Source organism: Schistosoma haematobium, chromosome 3 (genome assembly GCF_000699445.3).
Source record: "Schistosoma haematobium chromosome 3, whole genome shotgun sequence".
Lineage (NCBI taxonomy): Eukaryota > Metazoa > Platyhelminthes > Trematoda > Strigeidida > Schistosomatidae > Schistosoma > Schistosoma haematobium.
The window spans coordinates 39,565,025-39,580,456 of record NC_067198.1 but is presented as its reverse complement, the minus strand read 5'-3'; the positions used below and the strand labels follow the sequence as shown (position 1 = coordinate 39,580,456).

At 36.1% G+C, this 15,432-nt stretch overlaps 1 protein-coding gene across 1 annotated transcript; it reads left to right on the top strand.

Moving 5' to 3' along the window:
• Positions 1–1,451: 1,451 nt before the first annotated feature.
• KLHL18 (Kelch-like protein 18) lies at positions 1,452–14,952 on the top strand. The gene is made up of 6 exons (XM_051213842.1): positions 1,452–1,654; positions 1,688–1,818; positions 1,849–1,989; positions 3,143–3,736; positions 5,129–5,367; positions 6,622–14,952. The coding sequence occupies exons 1-6, from the start codon at positions 1,616–1,618 to the stop codon at positions 6,843–6,845; spliced, it is 1,368 nt and encodes a 455-aa protein (XP_051069855.1). The 5' UTR covers positions 1,452–1,615; the 3' UTR covers positions 6,846–14,952.
• The last annotated feature ends 480 nt before the right edge of the window (positions 14,953–15,432 follow it).

The following is a 15,432-nucleotide window of genomic DNA, read 5'->3' as shown; positions in this document are numbered from 1 at the left end:
ACCCGGCCCTGTCACCATGAGCTGAGGAATGACCGGCGTCCATGTCTACTTTAGGACGTGCCGTCGAAGCAACTACATAGGTGTCTCTATTACTAGTCCTCGCCAAAATTTTGTCTGCTATGAGGGCTACCTGGTTAAGCGGTGAGTCCTCGAGCAGTGCCGTCACAGTAGGTTGGATATGGGCTGATAGTGACTCGAGCCATAATTCCTTAACTATCTTCGAGTCAGATGCTGTTGGTCCTGCAAGAGGTTGCAGGCGCGTGAGGTGATGGCTTGGTTTAGCATCACTCAGGGGGTGACGTGCTAACAGGGTCCTCAATCATTCCTCCCTCGATGGGAGGAAATGTCGGAGAATTGCCTCCTTGAGGCGGTCATAAACATTAGGCACGTTAGAATTGAGGACGATCTCACGAACAGCTACTAGATGGTCCCCGGGTAACGATTCGAGAGCGTAGGCGTATTTTTGCCTTTGGCTCGTGATACGAGTCTCGAACTGAGACTCTATTGCAGCAAACCAGACCTCAGGGTCGTGGGGGATAAATGATACAGGTCGAAAATGAATGGCCCGTACGTCTGAGTCTATAACATTAATAGTATTCTTCTCGCTATCCGTCATGTCGTGTATATTATATATTAAAAATTAATATGAAAATATACGACAGACGTGGATAGATAAATAATAGACTCACCAAATTGACTTCTTTGGAAGATTTGACCCGAGGTTGCGGCGTGTTCCAAACTTTGGGATCACCAATTGTAGCGTGGCGTCGAGTTGAGATTAACTGTGAACACCGCTACCAAGAAACACGTGTCAGATAAATCAGAAGGCGAGGATCGAACGTAACCAGATTTATTTCGTTGGCGATCTCGTGGTATTGAACGAATACCGAGATCGTGCCAAGGAATGGTACAAGCGAAAGCAGAAGAAAGGAGTACGTGCGAACAGTACCAAAAACCGCGGAACAATGATGGAAGGTAATGGAAGCACAAAATGGCTATAATTAGCACAGTTAAACAAAAGCACATTAAAACACACACCGGTACAGTTGGTTATAATAATAATTGTTTTTATTAAACCAGTCGTGTTCTCGTGATAAACGTGAGTCACTACAAGTAATATAACATGGTTAGAATATCGCGTGATAGTATTTCTACGGATAAAGTCACCTAATACAGGCAGTCTGGCTATTTCAGACCTTCGTTTTTCACATGAAATTTACTTTTAACCTAGATTACATTTTATTAAAGACTTGACTTCACAGATGCATAGACCCTTAAGTAACCAAGAACTTAGACAAATGAAGTCAAGTGACTAAAGTAGTACATTTTGAATGCCAACACAGACGTGTAACGTTATCAAAATATTGATAGGAGAGCGGTAGGAATTTATTTTTGTTGCACCGGCTCATTCGAAGGATATTGAACAGTATCAATTGGAACCATTTATTCAGTCCTGAAATTACTTTTAAACATGAGCGGTACATCGGCTGGACTTAAGGCCAAAGTAACTATGCTCAGATATGTATAAATCCAATACTTATAGTCTTATCTACCAAACTCTCTCAATTTTCAAGATCGTGAGATATACAAGATTGGCTTCACTGCTTTAGATTGTATGCGAAGAGACGGAAAACTGTGCGACGTCACTTTGATTGTGAGTTGTAACAGTTATTTGTTTGATTATTAGGCGGATAATAATCGCTTCACTGCACACAAGATTGTTTTGGCCGCCACTATACCATTCTTCAATGGAATGTTTCTAAGTAACATGGCAGAATCTACTAAAAGCGAGGTCACTATCCACGGAGTTGACGCTTGGTAAATTAATTATTTCTTATTAGTATCCAGTGCTTTAGAAGCGTTCATTGGTTATGCTTATACTGGCTTAGTTCAAATCAACCCTCGTAATGTTCAGTCAATTTTAATCGGTGCCAATTTTTTACAGCTTAATAATGTTCGTAACATCTGTTGCAGATATATCAGTGAAAGGTGAGTTTATTAGGGTGTAATCAATAAATATGAGCAGACATAGAGTCCTAAACGTTGTCCATCGATAGATAGGTATTTTACAGTTCGGGCTTAGCTTTTCGGACTGCTCGACTAAACTACCAACTAGTGAGTTTTCGCACATTAGTTTTTTCTCATCGGAGGAAATATTGCATGGGATGTCGATGACTTTCTAAAATTTATGTTGATTCTTAAAGGTCAATTCTGAGAGTCGGAGAATTGATTTTATTTCATAATATATTTTAATGTGTTAATCTCAAACACCTCTGCTGCAACCACTTTTCTTGCAATGTAGTTGGGCTTTATGGTGAAAAATGTACAGTTTGTTGATGTAAAGGAAAGCCAGTAGAACCACTTCTTTTCGTCTCATTTTAAAGTTCTTAAATGGGCTAAACAATATAAACATTACTATACGTAGATTTATGAAAGAATAATATGGTTGTTCATTGGATGTGCGTGTCACATCGGTGAAGTATAGTTAAACTTAATAATTGTGAAGGTTCGGTGACAGTTAGGGCAGAAACTTTTGATAAATGTACTGAACTAAACACGGTTGCCATAATATTGATAGCAATGAAAAGTGCTTACATTCACTGTTGAATGATTTGCTAGTTCTAGTTTGTCCTCCTACTGAATGTTGTAAGTCCCTTAATTTGTTATTCAGTCTCCCGCTTGTCTATTTTGACCTGTTTTTTTACTCTGCTATTATTCTTCGCTGTTAGTTTGTTTACATTTTTCTGATGTCTTGTCTCTGTGCTAATGTGAAGTTTGGTAGCTTCGATCGATACATATTTATACAAGGTCCTAAGTTATCTTCGTTTGATTAACCAATATATAATATCGATGTAAAGGGTTTTAAAGTGTACATCTTGCTTGGTAAAAGAGATTAGATGTCTGTTATATTAGTTATTATGACGGCGTTTTTTGCCGATGCTTTTTATAGTAATCGTTCTCTAAGATCTCATAATTAAGATATTTCCGAACTAAACGTGTTTCACATCTTGAGACCACTAATTCACAGTAGTTTTTGTATGTTTGTGCGTCGTATATTATTAAAAGAAAGGGTTACTGACCTCAAGTCTGATGTAATTTTTTACTGCGCTGACCTCTTGTGCTCTCTTTTTATAGAGTTCAGTGATGTTTTTTGGATGTTTTTTCACAGATTGAATGTCGACATAGTCTTACCGATAAGAAATCTCGCCCAGAGCTATCTATGTACAGACTTGGTATCTGCTTGTGAGGCATATATCTACAAACATTTCGAAGATATCGCACGCACAACTTCATTTTTCAACCTTGAAGGATGCGAATTGATGGAATTACTGGAGTCAGATGAACTGAATGTCAGCAGTGAAGAACGCTTGTTTCATATAATTATGTCTTGGGTTGAATTTGAAACAAAGTCCAATTCTGATACTGAGACGAACTCTGTTATATCAGAGTCTGTTAACGTAATTGAGCTACCTGAATATTATGATAGTAATGTGCATTCGATAAAACCATCTGTTTCAAGTGAGATTGGTCATCGGAATTCGTGTTGTAATGGTTCTTTACATTCTACACATCATTTTCATAGTTGTCATTGTTCTACACAAATATTCAATAGCAAACCCCGCACTGACTTTCTTCCATGCCTTCTTAGGCGGATCAGACTACCTCTAATTCCAGTTAGCTACATTTTCTCAGTTATTTCGCGGCATGATCTTATTCGAAAGGACATTCGTTGTAGGTAAGTTATTCTATAGACAAAAATGTTTCAAATAATAATAAACAGTTATATCAAGTAGTTACGTTAATAGTCGTGTGTTTACAAATTGATTCTCAATTCCTTTCTAAAAACTAAAAATACTAAGCGGCCCAAATTGTATCATCTGGAATCGCATTTAGGCATATGAAACTTGGTAGATGAATATTGGGTGATTAATCCATTACTTCACTTCAGCTTGAATACATCGGATATTTGCTGGGAAATTTCTTCGATCCGTATATTCATGTGTTTATTCCCAATGAATTGTAAACTAGCTACTTAAAAATCTCAAAAGCCTAACGGCTTTAAGCTCTGGATAAGAAACCGGTGCATAATTGTGATAGTGTCGATACTTTGAATCTCAGACATTAGAAGTTAATTGAGGTCCCATATTCCTAAAATCATAAAGTTGTGAGTCTTCATAGACCTTGATATTTAGGACATACGTTGTCCATGCCCAGCCACTACTTACTACTACATCGTGTCCTAACCAGTACTCAAGTAATAGAAAAAGACGATTAGTGGCCAGACCGAGATATTTCATCTGGTTTTAAAGTTTCTGACTTTTAAACCAATCCATTTTTAGAGGTGCAAGCTTCTTACTTGAAGATTGTTTGTGTTTTGGGAGCTTTCAATGAGTGATAAGACTAAATTTTCTATTATTAAAGTAAGTATATTGAGTACTAATCTGTAGATAAATTACAATTATATGGTATGGTTAAGTGGTGGCTGCTCACGACTCTGTATTATTGATCCAAGCCTCCCGAATGATTACAAATCACAAACACAATCACTGGCTGGAAGATTGGGTTTTCAAAGAGATGAAGTAACATGTTTATGTACAGAGTACGAACACAAAATAAACATAATAAAATGTTATAGGTGATCGGATGAAGTCAACTTGTAGGTCGTTAATTCTCCAGTCAAGTAAGACCTGACTGTTAGAACAGATCTGTGGCCACTATGTAACATGATAGTTACAACTAATGGTTGGAGACATTAGATGACCTAGGTCAAAATCAGTCGTAGAGTCACCCATACTCATTTTCATTAGACATTGTTGGTTTTGAATTATATATTGATTTGTTTTTCTCGATATTTTAACTGCTCGTATCTCTGCAGCTCCGCTGTTTATCTTTTTAACTTGTTACCGCTTCAACGTTAAATATATCGACTTGTGCATGTGTACATCTGTTTCCCGATATAGCGTTCAAGACTGACCATCAATATCTTATGAAACTATATTTAAACGGTGAAAATAATTGATCCATTTCAGAAATTTCTGAACACTAGTTTCAATCAGTTTTTGTCTTTGCTACACTAATGACAAGTATTTTTTTCTTATTTAGACTTTTTAAAACTTTACTTTTGCAGAGATATTCTAGATGAAGTACGTGATGTACTTCTTATGTCATGGAAGACGTCGGAATTCTTTAATTGTCGACCTAGAAAATGTCAAGATATTTTCGGTGTTATTTATGCTGTTGGTGGTTGGAATACAGATCTGGAATGTCATGGGATTGTGGAGACTTATCATCCCTCACTTGGTCGTTGGGAATTATCAGAAAGTATGATATCTAAGCGTAGTCGTATTGGTGTGGTTGCCTTGAATGGTAAGCTTAAATACCGAGTTTTTTATGCTGAATAGTTAGATAATAGAAAGAAGTCCTTGAACCTAAATTTTGACGTTGTTATCACTGCAAATTATATATCCATAATCTTGATAATTCTTATACTCTTTGAAACTTCAACCTTAGGTGTTCAACTTCAAATGTAGCATAAAAGCGTAACTTAATTGCTTATTAGTTTATATGGAGAACTACAAGCCACATGTTTTATGTGAAAATTTTCAGTCAAAACATTTGTGATTGGAACACTGCGAAACTTCAGAATACTCATTGAAATTCAAGTCCTTCAACAGATAAGCCACAGCCATATAATATCAACCTATCCGTTTACATTTAGTAAAAGGGATGCCCTTTTTGTTTGATTTTTATTTAATTACCAAGACACTTAACAAATATTTGTGTAGTTGAAATCTGATTGCCAGTATTCTTTCTCCCCTTCTGTAGAAATTAAAGTTGCGATCTCTCCATATCTGTAATCTGAAGCATTTTAGGCTAAAAATCCTGAAAACATTTTAATTGGACAAGTAATTATAGCTATCGAACCTACATCTATAAAAGCGGGATATCTTCATAATTAAATTGTTTTTCATTCATGTTTAAGTCATTCAGTTCGTAATATCGTCAGTCCCACCTATACTAGTATGTGTTCTCTGTTTTATGTATCTATTAAAATTCGTTGTCTCTCCCTTAGCAATTTAACTGATCTTCTTTTAGTTTGAATACTTAAGAAATTAGTCGAAAGATTAAGTTTTTGAATGGTTAGATTTCAAATGTTAATGACATATGATAATCATATGAGTGTACAAATGTAGGAAGCCATACCATTCGGGTTTATGTGTTGCAGTGGTTTCAGGCAATAATGAATAAATCTTGTAATTACTTACAATAGAATTCGATGTATTAGTACCCTTTTTCAGTTAGAAATGGTTCAAATGATAAAAGAATTAAGGACAGATGTCGTTTCTCGGTTGCCTGCACCTCGAAAGGAAATTTATTCTTGAGGATCTGTGTTGAAGTCTGTAGGAGGTAACAGCGGTTAGTGTAACGGCTGTTGAATCCGTATGGGTAAATTATGCATTTCTCCAAATTTCTAAGTAAATAGTAATTCAGATCTGTCACTAATGCTTGAGTTCTTGAAGTGTCTAAATCGCTGATCTGCTACTCTTCCATAAAGCAGTATATAAAATGTTTTTTAGGATTATAATTAAAGAGCAATTATTGTCTTTTACTTATTTCTAGGACTGTTATACGCTATTGGAGGTTTCGATGGAAATTCTCGCTTACGTACAACTGAAGTATATAATCCAAAAACTGGAAAATGGGCAACCGTTGCTTCAATGATTTGTCGACGTAGTGCTGCAGGAGCTGCTGCTTATGATGGATGTTTGTATGTTTGCGGTGGCTTTGATGGTCAAACATCTTTACGTACATGTGAGATGTATATTCCAGAACAAGATACGTAAGCAATTTTTAAAAAAAAATAATTATATCTCAGGATTTAAACTTAATTATAAGTATATTTGATCAAGTTGAAGTAATTACATTAATCATGGTGTTCAAACTTGTTATCTATACTGAAGAGCTGTGAGGAGGTGGCTAAATAGTTATGGCGTTCAACGTTCGGCCACTAAATCACAGGTTTGAATCCCAGCTTCATCTATTTTAGTTTAGGCAACCGAATAGTATCACCAACCTTTAAACTTTGTTTAACTCGAACTCAAGTAGATAAATCTATACCTGGTAAATGAGTTGTTAAAAAAATGCACAATTATCACTATCATGCAACAAACAACTTGGTTTTCCATAGTTAATTTCCAGTGCACAGGAAGTTATGAATCCTTATTTCTCGCTTATTATCCGTTATCGATAAATCGCGTCTATAACTTCCAAATATTATATGATTCCCCTGAGACTGACATTTGTGTCATTTTGCTTTGTGACTTTACAAAAATATTAGTAGACTGGTTTTTACTATAAACGACTCAGCCTAAAACAGAACCATGGAGATTAACTGTTTAACATGCAAACTAAAAATATAATAATCAATGATAATGGATATTGTTCGGTAATACATTGAATCTGTTCGATTTTGATTAGTAGGAGTCCTTGCGAACCGAAACTTAGTATCTATCAGTAATTGTTAGGTTAGACATTCAGTTTTTAAGGAATTCAACCTTAGTAGCATTAAGTACTTTAAAACTGTAATTTATTTACTATCCGGCGAATGCTTTGCATAAAATAGTCTCATTTATATTATGACGTTAATTCTTTAAGTTTTTTATTTGATTGGTTTATTTTCTTTAGATGGAAGTTAATATCAAGCTTGAATGAACCCAGATCCGCTGGTGGTCTTGTTGCTCTCAATGGTCGTCTTTATGCTATTGGCGGACACAATGGTTTAGCTGTTTTTTCAACAGTAGAATGCTATGAAAAAGGTGGAGATTTACCTAAAACACTTTCACCATCCTCTCGTTTTGAAACTGATCATCAGAATAATGGTATTCGGCAAAGTCCTATTAATGTATGGTATTCAGTAGCTAACATGTTACATCGGCGATGTCGACATGGCGCAACTGCGTTTCGTGATCGTATAATTGTTGCCGGTGGTTATGATGGTGCTTCATTTCTACAAAGTGTTGAAATGTTCGATCCTACAACTGGTCCAGATCGTAATGGTTTACATGGACAATGGACTGAAATTTCATCTTTGTCAGTCCCTCGTTCTCGAGTCGGATTGGCTGTAACTGCAGGTTGTTTGTATGCAATAGGTGAGTCATGTCTTTTCGATGGCTTGAGTATAATATCATAGCTGGTGATACGTTGTTGCTGTTGGTGACAACGTATATGAGTGTAAGCGACTTTTAGTTCATATGTGCTCCGATCTATGATTCAGTAGTTAGGCAGTTGACTTTCAGTCATTTACATCATCATTCAAGTAGCAGTACCGCGCATTAAGTTATACTCAAAAGTGATTGCGTATACCTGATCATGGTTATCAAGTTATTGGTTAATATCAATGATGAAACACCATTGAAATATTTTTTTTTTGTGTCCAACGTATTACTGTTCGTTATTTTAACGTGTTGGATGTGTTTACAGTTGTAGAAAATTGTCTTCATATGGTAGAAAGTTATTTACTTCATGGGATGTTACCCAGTCAGTCATGAGTCATGAACATAGAAGTAGGATTCGGGGCAAATAGGGATGGGTACGGGTTATTTAATTTCATATTAAAATATCGAGAAGAGAAATCAATGCAACGAAAAAGGGAAGATCAAAGTAAAATATCGATTGTGGTGAAATAAGTGAATGTTAAAAAGTATATTTCAAAATAAGCAAATGAAATCAAGGAATAAAACAGTGTATGGTATACGCAAAAGCTAGCAGAAGTAAAAATTTTTCTAACTTCATACTTTTTCTTTTCCAGTAAACGGGGAAATTCAATAGCTTACATCATAAACTGACATTAATTAGACAATTTTTGAGAACGAGTAAATAATGGACGACTGTCTCATCCTAGTATGAGACGTTTCGATAGTAAACACCCACAACCTTATCAAAGATATAACCTATGTCCTTCAGGTCTTGCTGTTGGATCTTAACATTTAGATTAGTGCGTCAGCATCTAGTGGTCTACATGTCTTTGAATTCAATCCCTGGTGGGCACATAGATGTTCACTGTTGTAGAATGCCATACTAGCTTAAAACAACTGTCCAGCTTTTATCGGTTCTCAATCATTACGTAACTAATATCGATCCTTGATGTAAACCATAAAATCCAATAATCTCCACATACTCTATGGTAAAATGAAAGAAGTTTGTTGTTTATAGTTATTTCCAAGTCTCCATTATCAATTTTTATAACTCTGTCGGAATAAACAAATATTCATTTTAATCATCTGTGGTAAAATTTCATTATATATTGTGTGCTTTACCTATTCAACTTTTAACTAATTGAATCATGACGATGAGTCTATTAATCAATTTGTTATTTATCTTATGAGCCACTATTTTATCTAGAATATTTTAATAAAAGTCAATAAAATAGTTCCATTTTAATCAAAAGACTTTTTTCTACGTAGGTGGTTATGATGGTAGCACTCATCTACGAACAGTTGAATGTTTCAAATCTCCTATTAAACAAAATCCCTATGAATTATCAAGTACTGTTTTACAATCAAAATATAATACATTATCTAATTTATTGAACAAACCTAAGATTTCTGATAATTGTAGCGATCATGTTGATGGTGATGATGACGATAATAATGATGATGGTGTTTCCTGTAATCATCATCCATGTTCTGTGCAATCTGATTTTGAGTCTATTTCTTCATGCAACTCAACTGAAGCGGTTACATTTGTTAGAACAACACAAAATGGGGTAAAAGTTGCTTAAATTTCTTGTAAATACAATTTAATTATTTGTTTTGTTGGAATTGTTGAAATCAGTGCTTCCAGGTTTTCAATGGTGGTCTAACATTGGTCGGTTCATAATTCAAATGAAACTCAGCAATCTCTGCAAACCTATACAACTTAGCTATTGAGCTTTTTTGGTGAAAATTTGGGAAAATCCAGAAAGTGCATAACATGTTAAATGATGTTCATCGAGATAACTCTTTAAAAATTTCTCTTTCCAAACAGGCTAAGGGTTTCAGTAAGGGACCTAAAGAATGCAAAGATAATACGACTCGAGAACGAATTGTCGATGAAAAAACACTGCTTATGGCTTTCTGTATTTTTGATCGCTGGATAGTTCGTTAACTAACGGATTTCGGAAAAATTGCATGTTCGCGCAAACCTAGCAAGAAGGTCAGTCAGTCAGTCAGTAACAACGTAGAACTTCGTACGTACGTACATCAGTTCGAGTTGCTATACCACATTAGCACAGAGATGCAGTTGTCGATTCCAATCCCGTAGTGGTAGAGGTAATAAGAGTATAAGCAGTAATCGGAAAGATTAGGGTTTGGAGATGTTATTCAAGGAGTATAATCCAGTGAAATAAATTTGGAAAGAGAAAACTAGGGACATGAAGGATTCAGAAGATTATAATTCGGGAGAACACAAAGAGTGGATGCACCTGCGCCATTGCAAACGATTTTGAGCCATGTCATTCAAGGCCTCTAACCATCAGTTGCTATCATCTCGCGATCCCAATCAGGTAGTCTACACTTACTAACATAGCTCAGTCCACTTGTCAGTGACTTCATGGATTTGTGCCATGTTTTGATCTAGCCTACCTAGAAGGTAGAATGATGAAGCTTATGATTATGAGGACTTCAATGGTTGTTTTGTGAAGCAGAAACCGAGATGACGGGGAAACTTTAATTTTGAAAATGAGAAGTATTTCGAAGGGTATAAGATTGATGTACCTTTGATCTTGTAAAATGAAAACTTTTTGACTTCAGTTTGTGTGCTCATTTGTTTGCGTTTCCAGGCTTGAAAGAAGCCATGCCAAACATAAGGTCTCCAACTATTGGTTTGATTACTTGGTGGAACATAACCAGAAACTTTGTCTCAGAAAGACTCAATTCATTACTCATTAACTTTATAGACTATAGCCATATTATTCTATTTTCATGCTGACAAACATTACGTGATACTTGTATACCACATATTTCAGCCATCATAGTCCATGAAAATTCACAACCCTAGCAAAAATTTTCCCACTTATATTTATTTTGCAATTATCTTCATACACACAGATAAACATAAGAGAAGTGCTTGACTTTATTGTTTTAGAGGTTTTATGACTGTTTTTTATTGAAAGGCGTACTAAACAAGTACATCAACCTTGCTCTCAAATGCCCTGGTACGGTCGAGAATGGGGAGAGTCCGTTCTCCCTCTCGAAATGCTTTCACATTTCCACGCGTATATATCCTCTGCCAGGGAAGTCCAACTCACTACATCCTCGTGGCGGGAATGCTGTTTACGAAAGCGAGAGGACGAAAAGCGAATGTCCGGCGCTTTGACCGGGTTGGTGGACACGGAGAGTTCACCTAGGGGAGTTGGAAAACCCTGATTCCAAACCAATGGTGCACATGGGCTGTAGTACACTGAGGGAACAAATGGCGTATGAACCAATCGCTGGTCACCGGCTACCATGGAACTGCATCTTCTTACGATGCTCCACTGCCTTGTGGATCAGACCTTCAGGTCGAAGGCTCCGGGTGTGAACCCTAAGGAAACCACCTGCTCCGGTTTAGGCACATGGGCAGTATCACAATCCTCACACAAACCAAATGAGATTTATGTGGCGCATATGTATCTGGTGCCCCCTTGTACCAGTATCTATGTTTTTAAATAAATAAATAATACTACTACCTGAACATCACTGATCAAGTTGGAGTTTATGGGGTAAATGTCACCAGAATTGTCAACCGCAAGTGGTGTTCATCAGAGCTGTCCACCTTCTCCATTTTTATTTACCTTCGTCATCGACACTTTTAAAGATAACACTCTCGTCGTCTGACTTTCCAATGGTTCATCTACTCGGAAATTCATTTGTTAACGTAAAATTCGCTAGTGACATAGTCCTATTTGATGGAGATGCTTACAAAATGTAGTCTTTTGACCACCTTAAGGGACAATACAATCGCGTTTGAGATGCGATCCTCTCCTTTCAGATGCGAGGTTTTACCTCAGGACTAGTTTGCATCAACTTCTGAATCGATAATAGAGTGAAGTAGTCGAGCATGTCGACTAATTCACTTACTTTAGGAGTTGTAGTGGCTAGTCCTATGTTGATCACACATAGATTATTCTAGCTTCTGGACAAAACAACATATCCATCCTCATCAAGCTACCTTTTGACCTTGTTAATTATTCGCCTGTCAACCTTGACTTTTTATATAAGCGTATGTGTGTGCATTTTCTATCTTACTCATCACATGTATGTAGCTTATTTTTTTCTGACTATAAATATTGATAAACGCTCGATTAAATTGAGTTGGCTCACTTGCCTTCTCCAATACGCTCCGCTCGCTTTGATTGTTTGTTCAGATCAACGAGTGTAAAAAATATACGCATTCGAAAATCCATTCCCGTATTTGGTTTATTTAATCCCTTTATTTACTAACGCGGATTGAGTCGATAATTATAGACAAGAATCGACGATATGTATATTTCGATAGCAATCATTCATACGAACTGGAGTCATATTAAGGGCCACTAAAGAGTCTCATCAGTCCTGATAGTCTTCAACTTTGAAGAAATCTCAGCACGGATTCAGAAGGCTCGATCGGCGCTTGCCAACTTGAATCAATTGTGGCGTATGCAGGATATTTATCAAATCAAAAGTGAGTATACTAAGCTGCAGTTCGCCCCGCTCTATTTTATGGCTGTGAAATGTGGCTTTAAAAATGCAGGAAATTCACAGGTTCAATCATAGATGCCTTGCTCGTGTATTTCGGTACAATTGAATTAGCAATTCTGAGGTTAGATGCAGAGTAATAGATAAGAGTGACAAATCGATTGATGAGTTAGCGAAAACTCATTAGCCAAGGTAGTTAGGAAATGTGTCATGTATGCTCAAACACCGGTCAACCCAACGGACGATGTTTTGTAGTGCAAATGATGTTTGAAAGTTAACAATGCTTGGGTAACCTTTGGCTTTATATCATGGCTCACATGTATATCAAAGCCACCATATGATCACTGTTAGCCCTGTATCTAAATCCAGTTGGATCATGTGGTGACCGTTATCGGAATATACATGCCAGCTATATAATTCTCGACTCAATTTGCGTTAGAGAATAGCGGAACAAAATAAGTCAAATAGGAGGATGAGGTTTGAATACGAATGTTCCGTACACTTATTTATCATCTGCACAGGCAATCAGGTAAACGAAGTGAAGAGAATACAGCGAAGCGAGACAAAATGACACGCAGTGGAGAAAGCGAGTCAACTCAATATAACCAAGCCTCACTCAATATTTAGACCAAAAATAAGGTACAGGCATGTAATTAATAGCGTAAGCAATAAACACACATACGATCAAATAAAAAGTAGTCGGGATTAATAAGAGTATTGGTGACAAGGTCAGGATGTGGCTTGAGAAGAATAAATTGATTGATCCGTCCAGAAGCTAGAATAACCTGTTTGGGCTTAACATAGTACCAGCCACTACAATCATTCGCCAGGTTCGAACATTCCGCTCCACCTACTTTTTTCAGCAACCGAATAGTAACATTAACTCCAAAACCTAGAGTTTAGCTCATCATAGCTAAGTACTTGGGGAATGAATTTAAAAAATGTCATTTTCATGTAACTGAGACTGCTTTGTGTATTATAGTTGTTATTTTTTTAATGTTTAACGTACCTAGTTGTTTCCCATATATTGTATCTTATCACTTGCGGATTTTCTTTAACTCTTTCCTCCCTCCTCCAGAAAACTATGATGTTAGAAAAGTTAAAACCTAATCCAATTAGTCATCAACCATCTATTCCATCCGCTTCAGTTAATATCAATTGTAATGGTGGTACTTCCACATTATCTTCTGTCATCCCATCTTCTTCTAATCCTTTCGCTGATTGGCAATGGTCATCTGGACCTTCATTAATTGCACATGAGGGATGGGTTGGTATATGTGTCCTTCCTTTTGACCAATCTTCTTCAGTCCATTAATTTCACATATTCGTAACATTATCATCAGTGTAGAAAACATAACTTTGTTTTTGTTTTACAAGTATGTAAATCCGTCGTTTTTTTTCATTTTGGTGCAAAAAAGATGTTTCACGTTCCATAACTGTTCTGTTGAAGTTAATATTTCAATTGTATACTGTATATACCTTATTTATTAATCTATTTATTATGCGGAGACACATCTGTACTGATAATCTGTCGTTACATGTGACTATGTAACTAATTGGTATATTTCTGTTTCGTTTGTATAGATTGTTTTCTGACATTAATTTATACTTATACTCATTTATATTCTCTAGCTTTCTTTCATGTGTATATGATTTCAGTTAAATATTTTATTATCTCTATGTAAATATCCTTATCGTATCTTTTTTTTTGTAGATTTCGCATTTCCCACTTTCTTTTTTTTGATCTCTTACACGATAGTTCAATTATGTGCATTTGTTTCTTACTACAATAATTGAATCTCCTTTTTTTAAATAAAAATAAAAACATCTTTATGATGACAATTGTTTCTTAAGCAGAAATGTCTGTAATTGGTTGAATATTAAAAAAGAACTTGATAAAATTATATTAATTTTTCACAATCAAATTGGTTTACGTTTCCCCCCCACCTCCCTGATCTTTGTTATTTTATATTCAGACCTGTTATTATCCTGGGTTCTTTTGAAACTAGTTTAGCAACTAAAATATATATATTTCCAAAAATATGTAGCGATTTTTGGTTTGCGGTCAATATTTGTTGCCCATTAGTTTTAATGAACTAAATTGGTTAGGTTAGAATGAATATTTATGTTATTTGAGATTTGTCTGTGCTAGACTGCATTATTCGTACATCATTATTTATTTATTTATTTGAACACATAAATATTGGTACAAAGGGGCACCAAATATATATGCGCCACACAAAACAATGAAAATGGGAAGAGAAAAAAGAAGGTAAGGTGCGTATAAGAAAAAAGAGCAATAACGACTGCAGATTAGTGTAAGATAGTGTAATAATAATAATAATAATAATAATGGGGGAAACGGGAAGGTACTAGCAGAAGAATTCCAGTTAAGGAAGACACTGGCTTTTATTCTGAACCATATTTAGTAACGTCTCTAGCCACTGTGTTGCACCATCTCTCGGACCCCGGCCAGAGAGTCGTGAAGGTCCAACAAAAGCCAGCCATTTGTAGTTTTCTTTTATACAACGATACCATGTCATATACTGGCCACCTCTCTGCTTTTCCCAACCACTCCCAACGTCGGCAAATAATGCACGTCGTGGAATTCTCTGGGACGACATTCGGAGAACATGTCCAAGCCACCGAAGTCGGTGTTTCAAGATGGTGACATCGATTGCATTATCGTCTCTGAGCCCGAACACACAATGCCGAACCTCTACATTACTAACATGGT